This window comes from Halichondria panicea, chromosome 6, assembly GCF_963675165.1.
Source record: "Halichondria panicea chromosome 6, odHalPani1.1, whole genome shotgun sequence".
Lineage (NCBI taxonomy): Eukaryota > Metazoa > Porifera > Demospongiae > Suberitida > Halichondriidae > Halichondria > Halichondria panicea.
Window position 1 is genome coordinate 5,308,625 of NC_087382.1, and position 25,584 is coordinate 5,334,208.

Consider the following 25,584-nt stretch of genomic DNA (forward strand, 5'->3'; position numbering starts at 1 on the left):
AACAATTTTTACACACAGGCAGAGTTTAATTTGTAACTATTCTACTAATTGTTATCCTTATAACCTCTCCTGGGTGGGTGGCTTTATTACATGTAGTAAATTTCAGTCAAGTACAGTACCGTATAGTGGGTATGTTTTGACAGCTAAAATTTTCACGGTTTTCACCAAGCATGCTCAAAATAATTATTATACACAAAAATTAATGGCCAATCTGCAAAAAAATTAGACCCTCGAAAAGTACCTGCTATACTGACAATGTGTGTACATGTATGGATGTTAGTGCAGTGTTTCCTTCCCTGGGTGCACCCTGTTTGATTAGCTAATTGAATTTGGGAATCTGTACAAGTCTTTCATGTTGTGTATACAGTGATAAAAGGGGCTGTGCAGATTCTCTATATAAAGATAATTAGTGGTCATGTATTAACCTGTTCCCAGCTGGCCATATCCTGTATGGTCTATATAGCTGTAGCTATCGTGTAGCGGGTAATTTTTGTTGGTACAAATTTTGTACGAACTACCCAAATATTCGTACAGCTCAGGATAAGGACGTTGAACCTATTGTGCCAGAAAATGTAATTTCTTACTGATACGAAAAATACAAAAATTTCCACCATACAAAAATAACCCACTATCTCTATAGAAGGCAGCAAAAACGAAAAGATGATGTGAGGCAATATAGTAAAAAAAGAAATGGTCGTATAGTTAAGAAAAAGAAAGGCCTGGTTGGGAGAGTCACCTGATCCACATAATATAAACATGTGCGATATGTACATGTACATGTAGCTCACAATCGTGACGTAGAATATTCTCCCACGCATTAAGACACTGCCAAGAGTCCAAGCTCAGTGCAGTATTGCCAGAAACCAGTGTGGCCATGCAGCTTGGTGCCAGGGTAGCTTAGTTTCTAAAATTACATCTTTATGAGTATAATATTGCCACCGCTTTCCACTCCCCCCCACCACACACTGTTATGGTCACACACACACACACACACACACACACACACACACACACACACACGCACGCACGCACTTCTCCAGATGCTGGGCTCAAGGTATGGACGGTTGGAAGCCGGTGGAGCAAATAGCACAGCTCAAGTGGAGCACGCTGGCCACGGGGTCGCCTCTGCTTAACGAGTCCGAGATGTCCTCCCTCATTCTGAGTATGTTCACTAGGATGTGCAAGTTCTACCCCTCCAGGTAATTAAGAGTGTGTACACTGTGTACAGTTATATTGTATTTGTATGATTGTGTATGTTTGGTTGGCTCCCTACATGTACAAGTGTATGTTCAAACTACATGTACATGCATGTATACAACGTACTATCACTATGCGGTGTATGGTTATCAGTCGGCTAGTAGTCGGAACCTTGATGCTTCATTTAGGAACAAAATTAATGTGCATACCTTGAGTTGTGAAAAAATGTGTTTGAATTCTGTACAATACATGTACGTGTGCAATTAATGTATGAGGGCTTAGTCATCTGCACATTCAGAGCACATGATTACATACTATCATTGTTGTTAAACTATCCCCCCAGGGACGGGGATGGTGCTGTGGTGAGACCACTCCCTCGTGCCAAACGCTTCCTCTCGGAGGCTAACACTCTCCCACACATCGTACAGCTCTTGTTGACCTTTGACCCCATTCTAGTCGAGCGGGTAGTCATTCTCATCAACATCATACTCGAGGACAACCCCAACCTCTCGCGTGGTTTCTCCACTGGTGTGTTCTTCTTCATCATGATGTACACCGGCTCCAACATTCTCCCCATTGCCAAGTTCTTGAAGTGCTCCCACACCAAGCAGTCCTTCCGGCCGGATGAGGTGTGTGGTGGGTGGGTGTGTGTGTGGGTGTATGTTTAGGGGAATTCCCATATAGAAATGACAACCTTGTTATGTGGCTATTGCATGCAAGGTTGTTACAACCATGTGTAACCATGGGTTTAGATGACAACCTTGTAACAAGCTTGATAAACTAATATTATGATCTAATATGAGCTTAATACATACATACATGTGCGTGTACGTTAGAAATTGAGTGGATCATGGTTGTGTGTGTATAACAAACTTCTTATAATCATTGTAAACTGTACTGTAGAATACATTATAGCTGGTAATTTTCGTGGGGCAAAAGTCACTAAATATTGCTCAACCACGAATGTTTTGCCCCCCGAAAATTACTTGCTATACGGTATATACAGTACTATACACATTGAGTCGTACTAACACTCACTCTCCCCCCCCCCCCCCTCTTCGTAGTCTGCCACCTCTGACATCATGCTGCGTAGCATCCTGGGACAGCTGATGCCTGAGGCCATGGTCTGCTTCCTGGAGAATTATGGTGAGTGTGTGTTTTTCTGTACACTAGCACAGCAACTATTAATTTCTTTTTATACTTATATGCCATCAAAAAATGATTGGGAATGTTGATTTGTGCTCCATTGATACTGTGACTAACCACACCCCTACCCTCCATATCACTACAGCCCCCGAGAAGTTCAGTGAGATATTCCTAGGGGAGTTTGACACCCCTGAGGCCATCTGGAGCAGTGAGATGCGACAACTGATGATCCAGAAGATAGCTGCTCACATTGCCGACTTCACTCCTCGCCTGCTTAGCAACACCAGAGCTACTTACCAGGTGGGTGGTTACACAAAAATATCTATATCTATATAGCGAACACCCTTGTGCAGATCAAAATGGCCGTATAAATAAAAAGGTGGCTAGCTAGTACAGTGAGTGTACATGTACATGTTGAAACACATGCTATGGAGACTTTAAGACCCATTAACCTGGCTGTATTATATAGAGAGTTACCTGCTTACAGGGTGACCACAATAAGCAGTCTCACTAATTAAGTTGGATATACGTATGTACATTTCGTACTACCTTGTCATTCATGTGTCTGTACTAATAAACCACACCCCCTCGACACATGCAGTACTGTGCAATGCCAGTAGTCCAGTATCCTCAACTGGAGAACGAGTTGTTCTGCAACATCTACTACCTTCGCCACTTGTGTGACACTGTCAAGTTCCCCGACTGGCCCATCAAAGAACCAGTGAGTCCGGTCTCCATGACCGGGGGTGTGGCTGGGGGATTTGGTTTAGTACAGCAAGCGCACCTTTCTTTCATGTAAATGTACATTAGATCAGTTATTTAGGCTCGCTAGAGTAGATTCTCTTTTTCACGGCTGTATATGCTACTGTATGGATACTGGGTAAAAAAAAAAGATTATACAATGTACTGTGTAATGTGAACAGCACAACACTACAAAATGATGTGTAGTGGTACAGTGTTTGCATGTACACATGTAATAATAATTGATCAGCTTGCTGTTCAAATCCGCCCTTTCAGGTGAAACTGCTCAAAGACGTGCTGCAAGAGTGGAAGAAGGAGGTTGAGAAGAAGCCTCCGGAGATGTCAGTCGACCAGGCCTACGACACCCTCGGCCTCAAGACTGGCGTGGGAGGGTACGTATTTATGGTCTCTATTGAATTTAACTGTGGGTAAATTTTGATGAGCTTAATTCAAGTGCAATTTGAAAATGGGAGGCCTGCTACAAAAGGTCCCTTAAAGCTGCTGTGTTTGTTACATCAGAATTCATGTACTCCTGGTTACATATATGACAGCGTTGAATGAACTAATTGTAGGGCAATGAATGATGGGTACTGCATTGCAATTACGCATCAACAATCTCTTGGTGTGTTTAGTTCAAGGACTATTATACAAGGTGATGTATGTGTTTTGTTCCTTTTCAGACATGAAGAATCAGTGATTAGAAAAGCCTACTTCAAGCTGGCTCAGAAGTACCATCCTGACAAGAACCCCGATGGAAGGGTAAGGGCCGATTGCTGAATTGCAACTTAGTGTGGATTCCAATAGGAACGTTTCTGCATTACAGTAGTTTTTAAGTCAGCCTTTATGTGGCCAGCTGTATGTATTGCAGCAACTTGTTCGTGAAGGCCATTGCCTATAATGTTCTGTACACTGTCTACCTATAAGTTCGAATAGTCATGTTTATAGTTATAATCATACATGTAGATCTGAAGCCTCTATGAAAGTGTCTAGCTGCTACGTGTACATGTTTGATTACATACTCTCCCGTATTGTAGGATATATTCGAGTCTGTGAACAAAGCTTACGAGTTCTTGTGCTCCAAGTCGGCCAAGAGGACGGAGGGACCTGACCCGATACGCATTGTGCTGCTGCTGAAAACACAGACCATTCTATTCACGAGATACAAAGACAGTAAGATAATTATATGCTAAAATACATAATTATACACCACACTGATACTATGCTAGACTCCACCTGTCATAATTATATATATATGCAGTGATGAATGCTGAATTTTGTGCAGAAGCTCTTCGGAGATCAATGTAGTGCTCTAGTTCAGTTAGTACGTATGATGACAAGAACCACTACATTAATAACTGGCACACAATTATATATAGTCCTTGAGCCTTCAATGGAGCTATAGAATTCTAATGGTTGATCCCTTATGCCACACCCCACCCCCATGTAGTCCTCCAACCGTACAAGTACGCTGGCTACCCGATGCTTATCAAGACCATCAGCCTGGAGTCGACAGATGACGACCTGTTCTCCAAGAGTGCCCCCATCCTAACAGCATCGAGTGAGGTGGCCTTCCATACAATGAACACTAGCGCTCTCAACGCAGAGGAGCTGCAGAGAGAGGATGGCATTGTGGTAAGGGACTGTCCCCTCTGTGATGGGGGTTTCCCTAGTTGAGACACTTGGCTGTGTGTAGGGGTTGTTCCTGTTGAGTGGTGTGAATGGGTGTGTGGGGTCCATTGATAGGGAATCCCAGGTTTCTGTAAGGTTTCCACCCTCATTCATTATGCCTCGGTGCGCATGCGCAAGCGAGGTATACGGTAGTGTGTTTGTGTGTCTGTGTGTCTGTCTGTCTGTCTGTGTAGACTGCTACAGCTGCTCAAGGATGAATCAAGTGCAAGTAAGAGTTTCTATAGGCTTCTAGTCATGTTTACTTGGATTTTAATTCGTGGATTTGCAAAATAATGCTTCGTTCTCAAGTTATGCCTAGTTTTGCTTACTTGGAATGCCATTGCAGCCTTTTCAGAAGAGCACGTAGCCAAACTTGTTTACCGAGTGTTACTACTCTACTTAGTAGTTAGCTCTGCACTAGAACGCTAGCTATTGGTAGCTGCAAGAGTGAGAAAGAGAGCTGCAAGGCTCTGCTGATGGCAGCCATTAATTTTACACTTAAACTTTTGGCATCGATCGTTTTTAACAACAATCATGGTCGATCATTACCCACTCTTTGAGTTTGCACAGCAAAATGCAAAAATGTTCAAGCTATTAGTAGCTTTTATGTTATGTAGCTTTGGCATCTCCACCGAGGCATCAGCACCTGCGGTGCTTTCATTTCCCACTGTACTCCTTAAGAAATGTACATATAAGTGCTTGTACATGTTTGCAGTACCTGAATTACAACGTGTACTTCTCACTGTACATACATGTACACAGCTGCATGTAGTATACTGTATACACTGCACACTGTAGCCTCAATCTCTCTCTGTACATGCATGTGCGTGTATGTCCTATTGTAGCATTGACACACACACACACACACACACACACACACACACACACTCGTTCACAGGTGCTTCAGAGTGCGTTTGCACGTTGCGTGAGTGTGCTGTCCCAGTCGAGCACTCCTGAGGATATGGCAGTGGAGGTGTGCACACACATCTGTCGCTGCTATCGAGTCTCCGCCCAGTTTGAAAAGTGTCAGGAGGCTATCGTCGAAGTGCCAGATATTATACGAGACGTGTGCAGAGTCCTGTACTTCAAGGTGGGTGTGGTCAGCACTCGTTCTAGAGTAGACCAGCTGTAACTGTATTGTAGAGTGTGGTTTACTGTAATAGCACTAACTGGCTTACTGCAGTAGAACTCCATTTTAAAGGACACATTTGGAGAACAACATTTGGCCATTTGTAAATACGTGTACATGTACATGCATAATTATATAGGTGGCAAATGTGAAGAGTCAAAAGCTGTTCATTTAGGACCCGGGTGCTTGCATGGTTTTATATCAGAGTTGACTTTGTTTAGGGATGGCCTTTACGAGAGGTTAAACTGTACCTTCAAGAGATTAGCCTATTGGGGAATTCTTCAATCCTTAGTTGTGTCAGGGATACAAAAGAAAGGGGATTGGAAACGACCGCCCACGCCCTATGTAAAAGGACTGACATCCAGTGAAGCACTCCGTGTAATTAGTTGCGCTCGCAAATAATTACATGAAGGACTGCACTACGGCTTTGTATCCCTGGTTTCTAACTATCCTATCCACTAGCGATCACTCAGGGCCTGGGAGATACTCGAGAGAAGTAAGCTTATACCACTGACAAGCTCTAAGTCCGTTGTCTTTACTCTGTTTCCAATTTTTTTGAGTTTAGCTTGAATTACTCTATGTCAACTTTTCTCTGTCCCTCCTGTGAAGTTAAAACAGCAAAGGACATTGCTTGACTTGGTTATTATGTATCTAAGTGCTACATAGAATGGCTTCATGCTATAAATAAGCTGTACTGTTCATAAACGTTTGCAGTATAGTCCTTCAAACTGCTTTAGTATACTTTTAGACACACCACGGGCCTGTCCCTCCTACGACTTCATAGTAAAGGCTATTTCTTCTTGCATAGCATTTATTTGTCTAGTAATAGTGGCTGCATGACTTAGTCAACTTTTTAGAGCTAAATTCTCTTTACTTTTTAGAAAAATCAACATTAAAAATGATTAATTTCACTGTTTCTATGTACAGCACATTGTAGTGCAGTCAAGACAGGTAATGAGCATGCTGACTATAAATATAATCCTTTGTAGATTTAGCCACGCCCTATAACGTGGAGTGTTTCACGTAATAATTGTCGTTTCCAATCCCCTTTCCCTGGTTGTGCACATAGTGATCAAACACTGCCCTCCCCTCACACAACACACACACACACACACACACACACAGCAACTGACGAAGCTAAACTGTGTGGCTGCTCAGACAGTGGCAGCCTTCGCAGTAGACGAGTGGCTACAAACCAACCTCCTTCACAAAGGAGTGCTGTTCCATCTCATGATTTTCCTCTTTAACTATGACTACACACTGGATGAGGGAGGTGTCGAGACCAGTGATGAGTCCAATCAACAAGAAGTGGCCAACAACCTGGCTCGCCTGTCTATAGAGGCTGTCGCACGGCTGGGTGGATACAAGTGTGAGTGTGTGAGGGGTGAGGGTGTGGATATGTGAGGGCCGGTATACATCACTTTATCCGGCCTGTGAAGTTTACTAGTGTTAGCTAGCATCTGCTCATTAAACCATTAGCTGTGTACGTACATGTATAACCCATTAGCTGTATAGGTACATGTGTATGTACATGTATATGATTCATTAGCTGTGTACGTACATGTCATTAGCTGTGTATGTACATGTGTATGATCCATTAGTTGTATAAGTACATGTGTATGACCCATTGATTAGCATGTGTACGTACACTGTACATGTCAATGTATGATCCATTAGCTGTGCGTACATGTATAACCTGCCTCCTCCACAGTTGGCAGTGAGAAAGACTCCACTCCCGAGAACCCAGACATCAAGAAGGTGTTAGTGTCTCTACTCACTCCCTATCTCACCAAAAAGATCTCAGAGCTACCCACAAACGAGGTACTGTATTCCTGCATCCATTAATGGCATTTGTGTATTCTCTTGCACATTATTTTTCAAAATACGGCGTTTATCTATTGGCCTTTTCACAATCTTTAAGGAGTCATTTAACGGTCATATTTTAGAAACCCATGATTCGTTCACAATGCATCAATGAACGTACGTATTTTAATTGGAACTGCGGCATGTGTATCAAACTATTAAGCATGCATTAGAACGTGCCGAATGAAAGTCACTAACAACTCCCCTCTCCCCCCCTCCCCCCTCCCCCCTCTCCCTCCCCCTCCCTCCCTCCCCCTCCCTCCCTCTTCTCTCCCTCTCCCTCTCTCCCCCTCCCTCCCTCTCCTTCACAGTTACTGAAGCTGCTGAACAGTAACAGTGAGAACCCGTACCTGATCTGGGACAACCGGACACGCACAGAACTTACCAAGTACCTGGAGGAACAGCAGAAGAGCATTATCAGATCGGTGAGGCATCATTGTCGGTTATAATCAGCGTTCGAAAAAAATGTTCTGTGTTACTTTGTATCCACCTCTTGTAGTTTTGCTTTTGCCCCACGTATAAATTGTCCATAATTATGCGTTTGTGCGCCCTATCAGCACATCCTTCTACTGAAAACGCCACTGCATTGTCATTGTATGATGACATGTAGATACTTGCCAGGTAGAAAGTAGATTTTGTTCTCAAACACATCTTCCCCCAAATTATAGGTTCACTTATGCTGTAATTGTGTGTTGTTTTGAGTTGTTGGTAGCCTATTATTGCATCATCTTTTTAGGGAGAGTGTGACATGACGTTCGGGGCGGATTTCAAGTACGACACGCTAAAGGACGAGCTGGTTATCGGGGAGATCTACGTCAGAGTCTACAATGAGCAGCCAACCTACGTTCTTGAGGTACACGTAGTTAACCAACAGTCTAACTGTTACCAAATCTCGTATCTCTCAACAAGCTAAGATATTGTGTACATAGAGTTGGGCGCTGCCTATTTGATGGTGAAGTTTCCAATCAGAGAATGGTTGCATTGAAAAATATATATCACCTTTTCTATGCAAGCAGTTTCGATCTGCACACACAAGCTTACACTCGTAGTTAAAACCCACATAATTTTATAGTAGTCATTGCAGACACACACATGTAGAATCCTCATTTCTACACTGTACCCCAACCCCTTTACAAGCTGCACGTACACACACACATATACCCTTATACATGTACCATCCCCTCCTCCGACAGAACCCCAAGGCGTTTGCGACATGTTTGCTGGATTTCATTGGCAGCAACGCCCAGTACCTCTATTCCAAGATGGTGATGACCAGCTCTGACGTTGACACCAGCAAAGATGGCCAGCATGCCAACAGGCTCAAACAGGTGAACAAAAGGGGACTACATGTACATATGTATAATTTCGCTCCTTTACAAAGTAGCTAGTACTGCTCTCACTCTTTGTCTCCTCCCCCGACTAACATGCACCACTACGGGCTTTTATATAATGGAGAGGAGCTTACAAGTTCATGTACATCTGGTTATACGTATTATACAATTTTACATGCATCAGTACTTGATAGGATCAATCAGTGCCGACCATTGCCCCTCTAGAATATTGATCTTGTAATTCACTCTAGTACGTATAACTCCATGCACCCCAGCTGTCTAATAATGTTTTGAGTACTGTTAAGTGTATACATGTATGAGTCACTGTTACAATGATAGCATGTGGTGTCACTTACCTGCTACCATGGTCTGACAGGTTGAGATGGCCCTAGAGGCGCTGTACAACGTGATCCATAACAACGCAGGAGTGGAGACACAGTGCAATGGACATTTTAAACTCCTCTTCTCATTCTTCAGATTCCAGGGTGCCAAGAAGCTGCAAATGCTCACTCTCAAGGTACACAAAACACGCACTCCACGATTGATTTGGGTGTGACTTTACCTCATAATGGTATGAAAATAAAGGTATAGATTACAAAGATGGGGTGGGGCTATTGCTGTGAGCAAAGTCTTGTCCTGATTTGTGAAAAGGTTGTTTTTTAGGGAGGGCAGGGAGGGGGCGTAATCTACACAGTCTCAAAACGTAGAAGTGTAAACATGTTATTGTAAGCAAAAATTCAGAGTTTATAGTTCAAAGTTTTGATATTGTTAGGTGAGAATGAGCAGGTTTGATTCTTGGGCTACTAGATCCATTGGCAGCACGTTCAATTTAATGGGGTGGCCTTGAGACGATCTTGCACCCGCGAAAAGGTATACACTCACGAACATTACCCGCTACAGCTAGTGTATACAGTATCATGGCTTGTGTTATTATTCCTTTAAGCCACTCGTGTACGTAGCTTATGTATACATGTGTAGGTGTGATATCATGATTATGTAGTGTTTGTATTACAAATGCTCGAATTGTTACCTATACATGTACTGAAGCTATGTCAACTGAAAATTAATTTGCCCGAAAAATTAATTTCCTACAGTACTTGCAATGTACATAAAACAAATACATAAAACAAAACCTTCTACAGTGAATACCTTCAATGTACATTGTATATCACTATTAGTTATCAATCTAGCGTATAGTATATAGTGTTCAATGCTGAGCTGACAAGTATCGATCATAGACCTCCTCCACAACAGCTTGTACATTGTAGTCCTCGTCTCTAACTCTCCTTTTGTACCAGCGAGCCAGGAGACAGTACAAGATGAATCCAAACAAACTGATGCCTGTCTTCACTCCGAATATGACCAGCGAGTACTTTAAGTCTAATTCTAAATTTATCTCTATAATATAAAACATTAAAACGAGTACATTCGTGTAGCCAGTTAGAAGCCCTCTCATTCTGTATGGAGCTTGAGCACAAACTAACTCCAGCATAGCGCAAATGAGTATCATTCGTAGCAAACCGTTTGATATTGAAGTTAAGTACAATATTATGACAACCATTTGTTTGTTCATTGAGTATTGAGTTAGGCTCAAATGTATAACGAGAAAAGCGATGTTGAGAATGGTATTCACAAAAGACACTAGGCCAATTCTTTTTAGAATACTCGGAAACTTGTTTCTGAATACCGGGTAGATAACAAACTCGTTAATCAAGGTACATATCATTCCGTACCACCAAGTGTTGTAGGTTACCAAGCCAATTAATAGTGAATTACAATAGGTTGAACCTAGTGGATTTATCTTTGCAATCATTCGTGAGTTATTGAGCATAAGAGGGAAGCAGACAAACCATAGTGAAATACTGAGAGTAAACAGGCGTAGGATGGTCTTCACATCTTCGACTTGCTCTGTAGTGAATGGACCACCGTATCTCGACTTTCCCAGGTCCATTCTTGAAGGTACGTCTTCCTCCCAGTATGTGAGAGCACTGCGATTGAGGGGAGCTTTGTGCTTGGCTGCAAACTTGAGAACTTGGTAGATGGTTTTTATAGCTTGTGGTGAATTGGGCTCAATAATCAACCATGACTTGGCTAAGATGAAATCCAAAACAAGAATGATACTCATGCATAAAGGTGGTACAATTAACAATAGCTGGGTACTATTTGTGTTGTGAAGCACACTTGTGCAACTCTTCGAGAAACAATAAACGGCAATAAAACTGAGCCACACGCCAACAAAAATACTGAAAATGTACCAAGCAATGAATGCAGTGATGCTTGAGGAAGAGGCATCTGGCATTTGGTCCAAACCAAGCTGTAGTGATGTTACAATGGAGGCTACCAACCCCACCATAAAGATGCTACCCCCCAAAGTGAACAAAGTATAGGCTACGTAGTAATTTTGTAAGTTCGTGGGGACTAGAAAAAATGCGCTGAAAGCCATTTTTGTGAGAAATAACAGTATCCAACCAATCCGAAGTACTTTGTAGTTTCCAAGTCTTGCGTCTGCTACCCACCCTGATATAACACTTGCCAGCAAGCCAAACAAACAAACAGGAATACCAATCCACCATTTCTGGAAGTTGCGTTCTTTTATATAGCTGGAAAGTATGCTTAATAATGTGAAGCATGCTATGCTTGCCAAAGTAACATTGAACAGGAGAAGAAACGCTCCCTTAGAGTAAAACCATCTTACTTGATAGTGACATTTGCAGCGGTGTCTTGTGTTTGGTAGATTACTTGTAGAATTGAACTGATTCATTTCTCTCGAACTTGCAAATCATATGCACTAAATCAAATGAACCAAACTATTGTTGATGTTCATTCATGCTTAAAAGAAACACATGTCATGTGTGTATATGTAGTACTTCATTGTTTTCATGGAAAATGAAAGGTACAGTGCAGTAACTGTGCATGCATGCATGGGCGTTCGTTTTTCTTGCTATTCGTAATCTGCTCAGTTAGTAGTTTTCTAGAGCCTGAATATACTATTACCGTGACACTATCCCGTGATAACATGCAGCTATGAAATATGAAATAGGCAAATAGTGACTTTGCAGGTGACCTAAATATTGATGCACTGGAATTCGTACAGTGAAACAAAGTCTGAATACCATAACACAATAGTGGGTCAACTTGGCGAGGAAATTCGTTTGGCAAATCTTGATAGGATTAATTATGTTCTTTTGATTGCGCACGTAATCAACAATGCATGCTAAGCAAAATCCCTAATTTATAGAATGTGCATGCAATTGCTATAGCAGCTTGCCATGTTTTCCCACTATCTTATTATAATTATATTTTATGGAAATGTCTTGTGTTATTGCATGGATGCCATTGAGTTAATTTGGGGACAAGTTCACCTTTACGTGTGTATATCGCTGCAGTTGGTGTCAAGCGTGACAGGGAACAAAAGTTGTGTGTCCAGCATTGCAGAGTCCAACGTCCTGCAGTACCTCTTACTGGTGCTCTACATGCTTCCCACTTGTAAGTCGCTATACATGACCGTGTAAATATCCTTTGCAGCTAGTATATGAATTTACCAGTTCAACTTTTGAGTGAAGGACACTTATAACTCCAGAGATTCACTGATTTTTATCCCCATGAATCGAGCCTGTACACAACCACTATACATACAGCGTGCATGCATGACATGGCTTCTTATAATTATATCGCTTTGGCTTGTGTTGCAGCCCATGAATTGGTACTGGAAGTGTTCCAAGCCCTCACTTCAAACACTCAGATTGTCAAGGAGAGCATTCAAAAAGGTTGGGCTTGCATTACACACACATTACTTGACACAGTGTTTATATAATTTAGGTGTCCTGTACAGTAAGTTCCTCTTACTGCATGACGTAAACTATCATTGCCATGCATGCACATTATCTTCCATTCTACATGCATTACCTTAATATGTACATGTATAAGCACAATGCATTTCAGAGACCATCCGTAAATATAATACCTGCGATCTGCCATCATAATAATATGTAACAACAAGAATGCCTTGCCTGGTTGCATGGTTGGAGTTAGTATAGTATTATACACGTACAGACAACACAGGAAAACTATACTAACTGGTGTACTACTCAAGGCTCCTCTGCCCATACAGGTGCCCTGATTTACCTCCTTCAGTTGTTCTGCAACTCTCAGAACCCGACCGTTCGTGAAGAGACTGCCTCCCTTCTTGCCAAGATGATCACCGACAAATTAGTGGGTCCTAAAGTGAGAATTGTCCTTTCCAAGTTCTTACCTCTCATCTTCATGGACGCCATGCGAGACAACTCTGAGGCCAGCGTTCACATGTTCGAGAGTGAGTAAACACAAATTAAGGATTAAACTGTGAATTGGTAGCTTCCTAAATAAGTACCAAAGGGTCACGCTCTATAGGAAATTGCATTAACAGTTACTGGTATCATAGTTTGAAAACATGTTTTGTTTGTGAATTTAGGTGTTTTAGTTCTCTTGCTCAATTAAAAAAAGAACCTCTTTTTACATAAAGTGTGAAATGGTGGTGTAGCTTCGTTAATTAAGGTCACGCTTAAGTGCATTAACGGTTACTGGTATGTAGGTTGAAAGCCAGGTTGTTTTCTTTGTGTAAAACACACGAAATAAATGCACGCAGTTACTTTCATTATATTATTATTCGTTGTTTTAGTTATCTTGCTCAATTAAAAGAAACTCTTTGTAATTTCAGACAATCAGGAGAACCCGGAGCTGATTTGGAACGACGAGGCCAGAGAGAAAGTGTCGGGAGTAGTGTCTAAAATGAACAAGGAGTGAGTTGAGGGTTTCGATGGTTTACGTTGTATTGACTCGGGTTATGGAGTGTTGTTCACGAAAACAATTCAGAAGGGTCCCTGATGTGTGATGGATTGTGAATATATGTAGTCACTAGCTAACTTTGAATGGCCATAAACTATTCAAATCCAAAAGTAAAAAGATGCATTCTGTAGCTGTATAACGATCTCATGGTATTATGTTACTTTTTTCCCTATAATAGGTTCTTCCTCAAGCAGAAGGAAGACCCCGACACTCTGTGGAGGTTGCCCGACAATTTTGAGGTGGTCTATTCACAGGTACAAGGGGAGATCATGGTGGGCGGAGTCTTCTTAAGGATATTTATATCGCAGCCTACTTGGGTGAGTGTCAAGTGATCGACTAGATGCTCCTAGCTATTGCTGTTAATTATGCGTTGTATGATTATGTACGTGTCTGCCTTTACATGTAGTATAATTTTATTGTGTAGGTTCTGAGGAAACCAAAGGAGTTTCTGATATCACTACTCGACAAGTTTGGACAGCTCTCACAGTCTGCTCATCCTGATGTGAGTGAATATTTTATGTGCTAAATGTGTGTGCGTTTTATAGTAAAAATTAGTCACATACTGTTGTTACGGAGTATGTTACGGTACATTTGTTGAGGGGTTAATTAGAAAAGATATGCAATTATTAAAATGTACGTATAATAAATTTGTTGTTACACCAAAATTCCATTCAAATTTATTCTGCGTTTACACTGTATAACTCCAATTGTCAGACTTACTACCTAACCCCCCCCCTCCAGGGAGAGATCCTGGAAACAGTGACAGAGGCTTGTGTTTGTCTCTTTACTGCCCAACCATCACTAGCGGACCAGGTAAGCTCCTAGAGTGATGGAAGCTAGCCCCCCTTAACGATCACCCGTGGGTGGTGGAAAGGTCAACCATGCATGCATGTACCATAACAAATTGTTCCATAACAAATTGTTCTTGTTCCAGGTTCCACCGCTGGGTCACATTCCCAGGATCCTGGCCCGAATGAAGGCTGACAACGAAGTTATTCCAAAAGCTTGTCTTCAGGTCACGCACATACTGGCAGACAGTGAGGTAAAAATACAATACATTCATAATACAACTGTACAAGTAATAAGAGTCAAACGTACCTGCTACACGTTATGTACTGTTGCTCACCATTCTCATTTACCTTTGATTTAGTGAAGCACTTTTTCTATTTAAGCTTGCGGGTTGCACAAAATTATTGAATGTGTCAAGCTTGTCTTAGTTTCTCTTTTTCTGTGGTTACTGTACCAGCAAAATAATAATTTAACTCGATAAGCATCAATTTTTATTTTCTATTGCCAGTATTGAGTTGGTTGTTACAGTTTCTCTTAACTTTCACAGGTTTGTGTGCGAACGATGTCCAAGTGTGACACAGTGGTTCCGTTGATCTGTGCCATGAAGAAGAGGAAAGACAGTGTACACGTTGCCGCAGAGACCATCAAAAAGCTATATGACCTCATGATTCCCGAGCTAGTGGTACAGGTATGTGAATCGTATGGAATACTAGGAACTATAATTGATTGACATATTCACATAAGTGTTAATAAGTGACTCATCCCTGTTCCACGTACACAGGCCGTGAATGGAGAGTTGATCCCGTTCCTACTGAAGCTGCTTGAGGATCCTCTGTCTGAGTGTGACAAGCCGTCAGCCGCTAAAGCACTCATAGCTGAGTCCCTCAAAAACATGGCTAAAGACCTTGCCAATGGAGAGAGGGTAAGTACATAGCTCAACAAATAGTACCCTACAGATTATTCATAGTTGAACCATAATTATGTATACAGCTTGAGGATGTACCTGTACATGTACATTGTAGCTCTTCTATGATCATTAGTATGAACCGAAACTCAACCTAAATAAGCACATGTGTAGACAAAAATTAATGATGATCGCTCCCTATAGTTATTGCATGTGTTTCACTGACAATTTGTGTGAATTTGCTTATCAATACATTTCAATCTTGGTTGCCAGGAAGTTTAACGAATCACACGCTCACCCACCCCCTTCTCCACACACACACACACACACACACACACACACAACCACAGATATTAGAGATACTGGAAAAATCCCCTGTGTGGTCGGCGTACAAAGACCAGAAACATGATCTCTTTCTCTCCAACACGACTGTATCTGGTTACCTTACGGGTCCGTCTGGCGTAGCTGGTTACCTCACTGCTGGAAGCTCATCGTCGGCTAACAATGCAAACAGTTCTGCCCCACCCCCACTAGAGCCGCCGGAGGACACACCCACTGGCGATGATGACGATGATGACTAGCTGTATCTTAGGTTGTTATATAATTATATTTGAGTTGTGAGTACAAAAACTGCTTTCTATTTTTAAAGTCTGTAATAATTAATAATTGTATCGTGGATTTTGAGGTACATGACATAATACATTTTAATTTTGATTATGGTAAAGATCATGCAGTTGAAAACTGATAATCATGTATGACTGTGAAAGTGTCTCTTTGTGATGTCAGGAGTGCATGAATATTGAGTCATGCACTCCTAGGTCCTGGTGATATGAACTGTACGTGATTTGGATCTGAGGCAGTTCTTAGTTCAGATTAAAATTCGCATTAAATTTATGCATGCATGCATATCGGCGTGTTCCTCTGGAATGATGGTGCATGGCGCTTATGAATAATCAAACAGCTGCCGGATGAAAACGGATGTACGAAAAACAAGAAGCTGATTTTTCACCCGACAATGTATAGGTCTACCTATGAAAAAAAATTTGGCATGACATTTGCAATATAATTTATGATCTGTGTCTGATAAATTGCTGTTGAAGTTCCACCATGCTCTAGTGTAAATTATTGTTTTTATGTCAGGTAACCTGCATGAACGTATATGCATGATTGTCTTCAGCATATCAAGTCTCTGCATGCATGATGTAAACCACATTGAAAATAATAACCAACACCAACCCATTTTGTTTACGTCCTTTTAATTTAACCATTAGCTACATGCTTATTTTAACTCCAACTGTGTTCCTTAGTTTGAAGAACTGAAGAGATATCATTGAGCGGCTCAGCCAGCCCTATACTTCCTATATACCATTTTAGAAAACTTCCTTATTTGTACACTTTTTCCTCACTTTAGATTGCTTTTTTCTATTTTCGACTCAACCCTAATACTAATGTGTCTCGTATAGACAGACGTCTAAGGCTTGACAAATATACAACTGCTATATATATGGTATAATTATACTTGATATTTCTCTGTGGCTGTTTTAGTTTCATTTTCCAGTATATAATTATAATTATGTATTAGACGGTACAATTATATGAATGTGGTATGAGGTTTGTTTTGACCGTTAATGGGAGAGGTATTTTGTTTTTCCAAATGCACATATTCACCATTCTGCCATGTAGTATATATGCAAACAGTTTGTCAATGGGCACTTTATTTTGATGCATTTTGAGCTTGTATTAACAATCGATGGGATATTAATACTGAAAATTAAAGCAATAACATGACTCTGCTCATGACTATATTTAGACAAAGTAGTAAATCACTTCGTTCAACATTTACATACGTACATGTGCATTGCTGCATGATTGTGTATCTTCATGTGCATATAATTATATATAGGCCTGCTGCAAGAACTATAGTTTTACTCAGGAACGCAATCCAATTAATAGCCAATAGATGCATTGCTTCATGCAGCTATAGTACCTAATTATATAGTTACATGAAACTCTCCTAGTTACAGTATTTAATTTAGTGTTTAGCAGCCATCTCTACATGTGCACTGTGTGAGTGTTATGAGACAAACTAACTCTACGAGCGAAGGCAGTCCTCTGGTATCGAGGAATGGCTGCAAGTGCAAGTACAGAGTGAGGTGGTTCTATTCCAAGGGAGCATTTCTTATTCTGGTCTGGAATATACTAGCTGTTGACCATAGCCTGTATGTCAGTGTCTCATATATTCCGTAAACGACATGATGTCAATTTTGTAACTTCAGAATGGCAACTTGCTATCCCTATTGTGTTCAGTTTTTTTGGAGCTGTTTTCTCAGGATGGCTAGCTGACGCTAAGCTGGGGAACTACAGAGTGATGAAATACAGTTTTGTACTGTTATTTCTTACAACTTTGCTTTCTAGTGCCGCCACCCTAGTTCCTGGCGTTGCTCATTACGTGTATGTTGTGAGTGTCGTGTACTGCATAGGTGGGAGTCTCTCTATAGTAGCTGTGGTAGCATGCTTTATTACCTTATTACAGCTTGGCCTGGATCAGATGCCTGATGCTTCATCTTCCAATATCACTAGTTTTATTGCCTGGTTTGCATTCAGTATCTATGCTGGTATTTGGATCCCGAATGTTTCCAATTTACCCATTATATCTGGTACTTTGTGTAGTCAAATACCATACCGGGTTGTCCAACTTTACAGTTTGTTGCCACCTTTGTGTATGAGTGCTGTTCTTATTCTTGACTTCCTACTAGCTAAGAAATGGCTTATAATTGAGCCAAAGTCACCTCAGTCTCTAACAACCATCTACCGTGTTCTCAAGTTTGCAGCCAAGCACAAGGCTCCCCTCAATCGCAGTGCTCTCACATACTGGGAGGAAAACGTACCTTCAAGAATGGACCTGGGAAAGTCAAGATACGGTGGACCATTCACTACAGAGCAAGTTGAAGATGTGAAGACCATCCTACGTTTGTTACCCTTATGTTTAACACTATGGCTTCTTGGGTACTCACTTGCAATATTCCGTCCACCACATGAATCATTGTATCTCCCCGATGTGAATAGTATATATGTTTCAGAGCTTCTGGCCTTAATCACATACAACTCTTGGTGGTGTGGTATGGTTTGGACGGTCTTTTATGAATTTATTCTATACCCTGTGATTCGTAATAGGCTTCCCAGCATTCTTAGAAAAATCGGAATCATTTCTTTCTTAATCACGGCTCTCAACATTGTGTTTGCAATTCTAGGACTAGTCCACTACTATCACAGTGATTTAGTGGCAGTTCATTATGTCATTGTGATATTACATTCAGTTTCTCAAGGTTTGTTCATGATGTTGCTTGCTAGTGCCATGCTGCAGTTAGTTTGTGCTCAGGCTCCATACAACATGAGAGGAGTGTTTGGAGGGTGTATGGCACTTGTGTTGATGTCACCTTCATTTATCAGCGATTCTTTTCCATTGAAATTCACATTAACGATATTATATGGGATTAAAGCCGCTGTCAGTCTGCTTGGATTCATCGTGTACTGCCTCCTGGCTCGCTGGTACAAAAGGAGAGTTAGAGACGAGGACTACAATGTACAAGCTGTTGTGGAGGAGGTGTATGATCGATACTTGTCAGCTCAACATTGACTAAATTTTGTTCTGTTACGACTGCATGATACGTTTTATCCTCTGTCTTTTTGTCGATCATACATGTTCAGAACAATTAGATCTATACGTAAATGAGTGAACTATATACATGTAGCATTGTGTTTGGCTGTGTTGGTATGTGTACTGGCGTGGTGTGTTGTGATCTATCTTGATCTACCCTGTTCTATCCTGATGTGTTTTGTTATGTATTTATCACACTATTGTTGTGTCATCACTTTTGTTATGATTATCATGCACCTTTCGTTTCTGGATTGTTCTGGACTATTCTCGATTATTCTCTTATTCTCGATCAGCCCCCTGGGACTTGACTCTTATAAATAGCATTACCTTTTTCAATTGTTGTTGTTGCTGATACCATGTACTTATTGTGAATTTACTTACGAAGTAAAAAATATTTATTGGCAGTCAATCTCTGAACTTGAAACAATAGCAATAAATAGTCTAGCCTGTCTAGCTATATACTCTTTTGCATGGTTGCAAGAAGAATCCAACAGGCTGTTTTGCACACATAATTAGTTTAATCATTCTCTAATACAGTCATGCAATTTATCATTGGACACCTTTGATTATCTTTGAGCTTGTATTAACGATCAATGTATGTACAAATACTGAAACTACGCTCATAGCAACATGATTATTATGGCCATTTGGGAGAAATCTGTTGAAGTTCCACCATGCACTATAACTATGTTGACTTATTGTACGAACCACTCCATGGCACTGACTGTATGAATAGATTCACTCAGGTGTGTCTCTGAGCACTGGATATGATGAAGAATAGATTCACTCAGGATTGTTGCCACCAATAGTTATTGCGCAACTGTCCCTATAATTAGATATACCTGTGTGTGTGTGTGTCTGTGTCTGTGTCTGTTATGAGACAAACTAACTCTATACGAACGAAGGCAGCCCTCTGGTATCAAAAAATGGCTGCTAGTGCAAGTACACGTACAAAGCATTCCAACAAAGCATTTCTCTTCTTTTACCCCCCTGGTCTTCGCTACCACAGGTGGCCTTGGCCCAGCAGCTGGAGCCTTCTACAAACGCCTGGCCAGCATGCTCTCGGACAAATGGAAGCAACCATACAGCACCACCATTGGCTGGCTAAGATGTAGAATATCATTCTCACTACTCAGATCCTCTATCATGTGTCTGAGAGGTGCCAAATCTTCGAAGTCATCCTTCAACGACCATCTAGCTGCTTCCCGCGTGGACCTCACCATTGCGGACTCCAACCTCTCTGCATGTCTGAACTCTGAATAATTATAGCTTCACATTACCTTGCCTTATTCATTTCTCAGCCTCACAATAATATTTCAATACATGTTTAAAAAAAACAGAGCATTTCTCGTTTTGGTCTGGAGTATGCTGCATGTTTAGTGTCTCATGTATTCCTTCAACGACCTGATGTCAATTTTGAAATGGCTAGATCTAGATGCTATCCCTATAATTGCGTTTGGTTGTTTGGAACTGTTTTCTCAGGATGGCTAGTTGACCCTAAGCTGGGGAACTATATAGATCTATATAGAGTAATTGTTAATTGTTCCTCCTCCAATATTTGTTTTCTAGTGCCATACTAATTCCTGACATTGCTCATTACTTGAGCTTGTTTCTAATTCTGGAACCAGTCTACTACTATATCACAGTGATTTAGGCAGTCCATTATATCATAGATATACATGTAGTAGAGGGATATAATCTACTATCTATGATTATAATTTTCATTGACATAATTATTACATTCAGTTTCTCAAAGTTTGCTCACAATGTTACTTGCTATATAGTACCATGTGCAGCTATAGATATATAGTTTGTGCTCAGGCTCCATACAACATGAGAGGAGTGCATGTTTGGAGGGTGCATGGCACTTGCGCTGATGTCACCTTCAATTATCAGCTCTTCTTTTCTATTGAACATCACTATAATCATTATATGGGATTAAAGCCGCTGTCAGTCTGCTTGGCTTCATCCTGTACTTGTCTCCTGGCTCGCTGGTACAAGAGGAGACTTTGAGATGAGGACACAAGCTTTGTGGAGGAGCTCTATATGATCTGACACGTTTTTTTATCATCTGCATGTCTGTCAATCATGCATGTATGTCGTAGAATGTAAATGTGTTACTACATTATACAAAAATTTTATTTTTCATTTGTTGTGTTTCCACACATAATTATTTTCATCAGTAGATCTCTATATACAGTCATGCAATTTGTCAATGGACACCTCTGATAATAATTAGCTTGTCTGCATGTGTTAACGATCGATTGTATGTACGAATCTGAAACTAAACTTCTAATAGCAACATGATTCCTTTGAAGTTCCACTATAATTAAGTAGAGATGTCAGACCGGAAGTATTGCGTGGGCGTATTTTCGTACAGTAGGTAAAAACCTGACCAGAAAGTGAGTGAACAAGAAGGGCTTTCCGCAAGCCCTGGAAGAGTCTAGCAAACAACAGCTGTTCCCAGGGGTAAAAAATAGCGTAGAATTTGATTTTTATAACAGTTTTTATGATTTTAGCATTTGATGCTTGTTCTGTGTGTGATTTTTTCTCAAAGGTGATCATCATTTTCTCAACCAAACATGAAAATGAACAAAAACACAAGTGAGCATGTCTTTTATCTCTAACTCTCTCCAGATTATGCAAAAAGTTGCTACAATAAGCTTTTATTTCTTGCGGAATCACATATTGCATGGATAGATGGGTGGAGCTGAGAATAGAAATGCAGTAAAATCAAGCCAAGTGTACCAATTGCTGTATTTATTTCTTAGAAGTTCTTAGAAGTTACTGATAGTAATTATTGAAAGCCTCTGTTGAAAAGAAACAAGAAAAATTGAAGAGAATTCCAGGGACAACAATGTAATCTACCAAAACTATTAAATTGCAAGAACTGATTCAATTTGCACACAAAACAACACAAGAGTAATCTACTGTATTAATTAGAAGCTGTCAACAGAGTGTATCATAGATTTATAGTTGTATGGCCTTAAATCTACATCACACTAATAACGAATTATTTAGACCAAATGAAATTGACAGCTTTTAAAGATCAAGAAACAGATACAAGCGTAGGTGGACATTGATGAGAGTTCTGAAACAAGATACCATATACTGTACGAAATAAAAGATAGCATGGTTACTTTAAATCCAAAAGAACTCTCTGAAGCAGGAGACATCATACCATTATAGGGACATCATAAAGTGAATCGAGGCTACAGATATGCTAACTTTAAGATCATTTCCGGTATTAACAACAATTTCATAAGTCCCGCCCAAGTACATTAAAATGCAGTAAATTTTTGTACAAATTTTTTCCTAACTATAGTGTTCTTCAAAACACTGTATCTCTGCATTCGCTTGACCAAATCTAGCCTCGATCCCAGGCCGAGTTTTCGCTTTTATAACGGTTAGGCGAACAACCTGTTTGCCTAACCGTTATAAAAGCGAAAACTCGGCCTGGGATCGAGGCTAGACCAAATCCAGTGCAGTAAAGTTTTTCTGGTTTGCCTGGAGTGTTCAAAAGAGATAGTAATACATAGGAGTTAGAAATAGCAAAAATGAAAATCGGTCTGACATCGCTATTATAAGAACCACACAGTATAGTTACAAATCATTGCAATACTAGATTTTGCTCTCCTATAGTTTCAACAATAGTGTTGGCAGCCATCCCTACATGTGTGTGCATCTGTTATGAGACAAACTAACTCTACGAGCGAAGGCAGCCCTCTGGTATCAAGGAATGGCTGTTGCAAGTACAGAGTGAGATGGTTTTATTCCAAAGGAGCATTTCTCGTTCTGGTCTGGATTATGCTGTTGACTATAGCCTGTATATCAGTGTCTCATATATTTCGTAACGTCAATTTTGTAATTTCAAAATGGCTATTTGCTATTCCTATTGTGTTTTGTTTGTTGGGAGCTGTTTTCTCAGGATGGCTAGCCAACGCTAAGCTGGGGAACTACAGCGTGATGAAATACAGTTTTGTACTGTTGTTTCTTACAACTTTGTTTTCTAGTGCCGTCACCCTAGTTCCTGGCATTGCTCATTACGTGTATGTTGTGAGTGTCGTGTACTGCATAGGCGGGAGTCTCTCTATAGTAGCTGTGGTAGCATGCTTTGTTACCTTATTACAGCTTGGCCTGGATCAGATGCCTGATGCTTCACCTTCCAATATCACTAGTTTTATTGCCTGGTTTGTATTCAGTATCTATGCTGGTGTTTGGATCCCGAACGTTTCTAATTTACCCATTTCATCTGGTACTTTGTGTAGTCAAATGCCATACTGGGTTGTCCAACTTTACAGTTTGCTGCCACCTTTGTGTATGAGTGCTGTTCTTATTCTTGATTTTCTCCTAGCTAAGAAATGGCTTATAATTGAGCCAAAGTCACCTCAGTCTCTAACAACCATCTACCGTGTTCTCAAGTTTGCAGCCAAGCACAAGGCTCCCCTCAATCGCAGTGCTCTCACATATTGGGAGGAAAACGTACCTTCGAGAATGGACCTGGGAAAGTCAAGATATGGTGGACCATTCACTACGGACCAAGTTGAAGATGTGAAGACCATCCTACGTTTGTTACCCCTCTGCTTAACACTATGGCTTCTTGGGTGCTCACTTGCAATATTCCATCCACCACATGAAACATTGTATCTCCCCGATATGAACAGTTATGTTTCAGAGCTTCTGGCCTTAATCACATACAACTCTTGGTGGTGTGGTATGGTTTGGACTGTCTTTTATGAATTTATTCTATACCCTGTGATTCGTAATAGGCTTCCCAGCATTCTTAGAAAAATCGGAATCATTTCTTTCTTAATCACGGCTCTCAATATTGTGCTTGTAATTCTAGGACTAGTCCACTACTATCACAGTGATTTAATGGAAGTTCATTATGTCATTGTGATATTATATTCAGTTTCTCAAGGTTTGCTCACAATGTTGCTTGCTAGTGCCATGCTGCAGTTAGTTTGTGCTCAGGCTCCATACAACATGAGAGGAGTGTTTGGAGGGTGTATAACATTTGCGTTGATGTCACCTTCGATTATCAGCCATTCTTTTCCATTGAAATTCACATTAAGAATATTATATGGGATTAAAGCCGCTGTCAGTCTGCTTGGATTCATCGTGTACTGCCTCCTGGCTCGCTGGTACAAAAGGAGAGTTAGAGACGAGGACTACAATGTACAAGCTGTTGTGGAGGAGGTGTATGATCGATACTTGTCAGCTCAACATTGACTAAATTTTGTTCTGTTACGACTGCATGATACGTTTTATCCTCTGTCTTTTTGTCGATCATACATGTTCAGAACAATTATACGTAAATGAGTGAACTATATACATGTAGCATTGTGTTTGGGTGTGTTGGTATGTGTACTGGCGTGGTGTGTTGTGATCTATCTTGATCTACCCTGTTCTATCCTGATGTGTTTTGTTATGTATTTATCACACTATTGTTGTGTGATCACTTTTGTTATGATTATCATGCACCTTTCGTTTCTGGATTGTTCTGGACTATTCTCGATTATTCTCTTATTCTCGATCAGCCCCCTGGGACTTAACTCTTATAAATAGCATTACCTTTTTCAATTGTTGTTGTTGCTGATACCATGTACTTATTGTGAATTTACTTATGAAGTAAAAAATGTTTATTGGCAGTCAATCTCTGAACTTGAAACAATAGCAATAAATAGTCTAGCCTGTCTAGCTATATACTGTTTTGCATGGTTGCAAGAAGAATCCAACAGGCTGTTTTGCACACATAATTAGTTAAATTATTCTCTAATACAGTCATGCAATTTATCATTGGACATCTTTGATTATCTTTGAGCTTGTATTAACGATCAATGCATGTACAAATACGCTCATAGCAACATAATTATTATGGCCATTTGGGAGAAATCTGTTGAAGTTCCACCATGCACTATAACTATGTTGACTTATTGTACGAACCACTCCATGCATGGGCACTGTATGAATAGATTCACTCAGGTGTGTCTCTGAGCACTGGATATGATGAAGAATAGATTCACTCAGGATCGTTGCCACCAATAGATATTGTCTTTTATGAATTTGTTCTATACCCTGTGATTCGTAACAGGCTTCCCAGCATTCTTAGAAAAATCGGAATCATTTCTTTCTTAATCACGGCTCTCAACATTGTGTTTGTAATTCTAGGACTAGTCCACTACTATCACAGTGATTTAATGGCAGTTCATTATGTCATTGTGATATTATATTCAGTTTCTCAAGGTATGTTCATAATGTTGCTTGCTAGTGCCGTGCTGCAGTTAGTTTGTGCTCAGGCTCCATACAACATGAGAGGAATGTTTGGAGGGTG

General features: G+C 40.5%; 3 protein-coding genes across 3 annotated transcripts in view; 2 read left to right on the forward strand and 1 right to left on the reverse strand.

Moving 5' to 3' along the window:
• The window catches only part of LOC135337778 (dnaJ homolog subfamily C member 13-like), a 36,553-nt gene extending 20,247 nt beyond the window's left edge, over positions 1–16,306 (forward strand). Inside the window, exons 25-51 of the mRNA XM_064533762.1 lie at positions 1,041–1,199; positions 1,541–1,826; positions 2,262–2,343; positions 2,489–2,643; positions 2,945–3,064; positions 3,361–3,476; positions 3,765–3,843; positions 4,119–4,254; positions 4,532–4,716; positions 5,651–5,842; positions 7,007–7,250; positions 7,593–7,702; positions 8,056–8,169; positions 8,481–8,597; positions 8,938–9,072; positions 9,452–9,592; positions 12,462–12,561; positions 12,768–12,842; positions 13,187–13,387; positions 13,772–13,853; positions 14,078–14,216; positions 14,324–14,401; positions 14,641–14,712; positions 14,834–14,941; positions 15,236–15,376; positions 15,470–15,610; positions 15,943–16,306. Coding sequence (XP_064389832.1) covers positions 1,041–1,199; positions 1,541–1,826; positions 2,262–2,343; positions 2,489–2,643; positions 2,945–3,064; positions 3,361–3,476; positions 3,765–3,843; positions 4,119–4,254; positions 4,532–4,716; positions 5,651–5,842; positions 7,007–7,250; positions 7,593–7,702; positions 8,056–8,169; positions 8,481–8,597; positions 8,938–9,072; positions 9,452–9,592; positions 12,462–12,561; positions 12,768–12,842; positions 13,187–13,387; positions 13,772–13,853; positions 14,078–14,216; positions 14,324–14,401; positions 14,641–14,712; positions 14,834–14,941; positions 15,236–15,376; positions 15,470–15,610; positions 15,943–16,173 — 3,739 coding nt within the window. The 3' untranslated portion in view covers positions 16,174–16,306. The remainder of the gene's footprint in view (positions 1–1,040; positions 1,200–1,540; positions 1,827–2,261; positions 2,344–2,488; positions 2,644–2,944; positions 3,065–3,360; positions 3,477–3,764; positions 3,844–4,118; positions 4,255–4,531; positions 4,717–5,650; positions 5,843–7,006; positions 7,251–7,592; positions 7,703–8,055; positions 8,170–8,480; positions 8,598–8,937; positions 9,073–9,451; positions 9,593–12,461; positions 12,562–12,767; positions 12,843–13,186; positions 13,388–13,771; positions 13,854–14,077; positions 14,217–14,323; positions 14,402–14,640; positions 14,713–14,833; positions 14,942–15,235; positions 15,377–15,469; positions 15,611–15,942) is intronic.
• On the reverse strand, positions 10,085–11,841 carry LOC135337794 (solute carrier family 15 member 4-like). The gene has a single exon (XM_064533784.1). The coding sequence runs from the start codon at positions 11,834–11,836 to the stop codon at positions 10,283–10,285; it is 1,554 nt and encodes a 517-aa protein (XP_064389854.1). The 5' UTR covers positions 11,837–11,841; the 3' UTR covers positions 10,085–10,282.
• Positions 16,307–22,727: 6,421 nt separating the features above from the next.
• LOC135337795 (solute carrier family 15 member 4-like) lies at positions 22,728–24,606 on the forward strand. Its single transcript, XM_064533785.1, has one exon. It carries the CDS (start codon positions 22,941–22,943, stop codon positions 24,480–24,482), a length of 1,542 nt encoding a protein of 513 aa, XP_064389855.1. The 5' UTR covers positions 22,728–22,940; the 3' UTR covers positions 24,483–24,606.
• Positions 24,607–25,584: the final 978 nt, after the last annotated feature.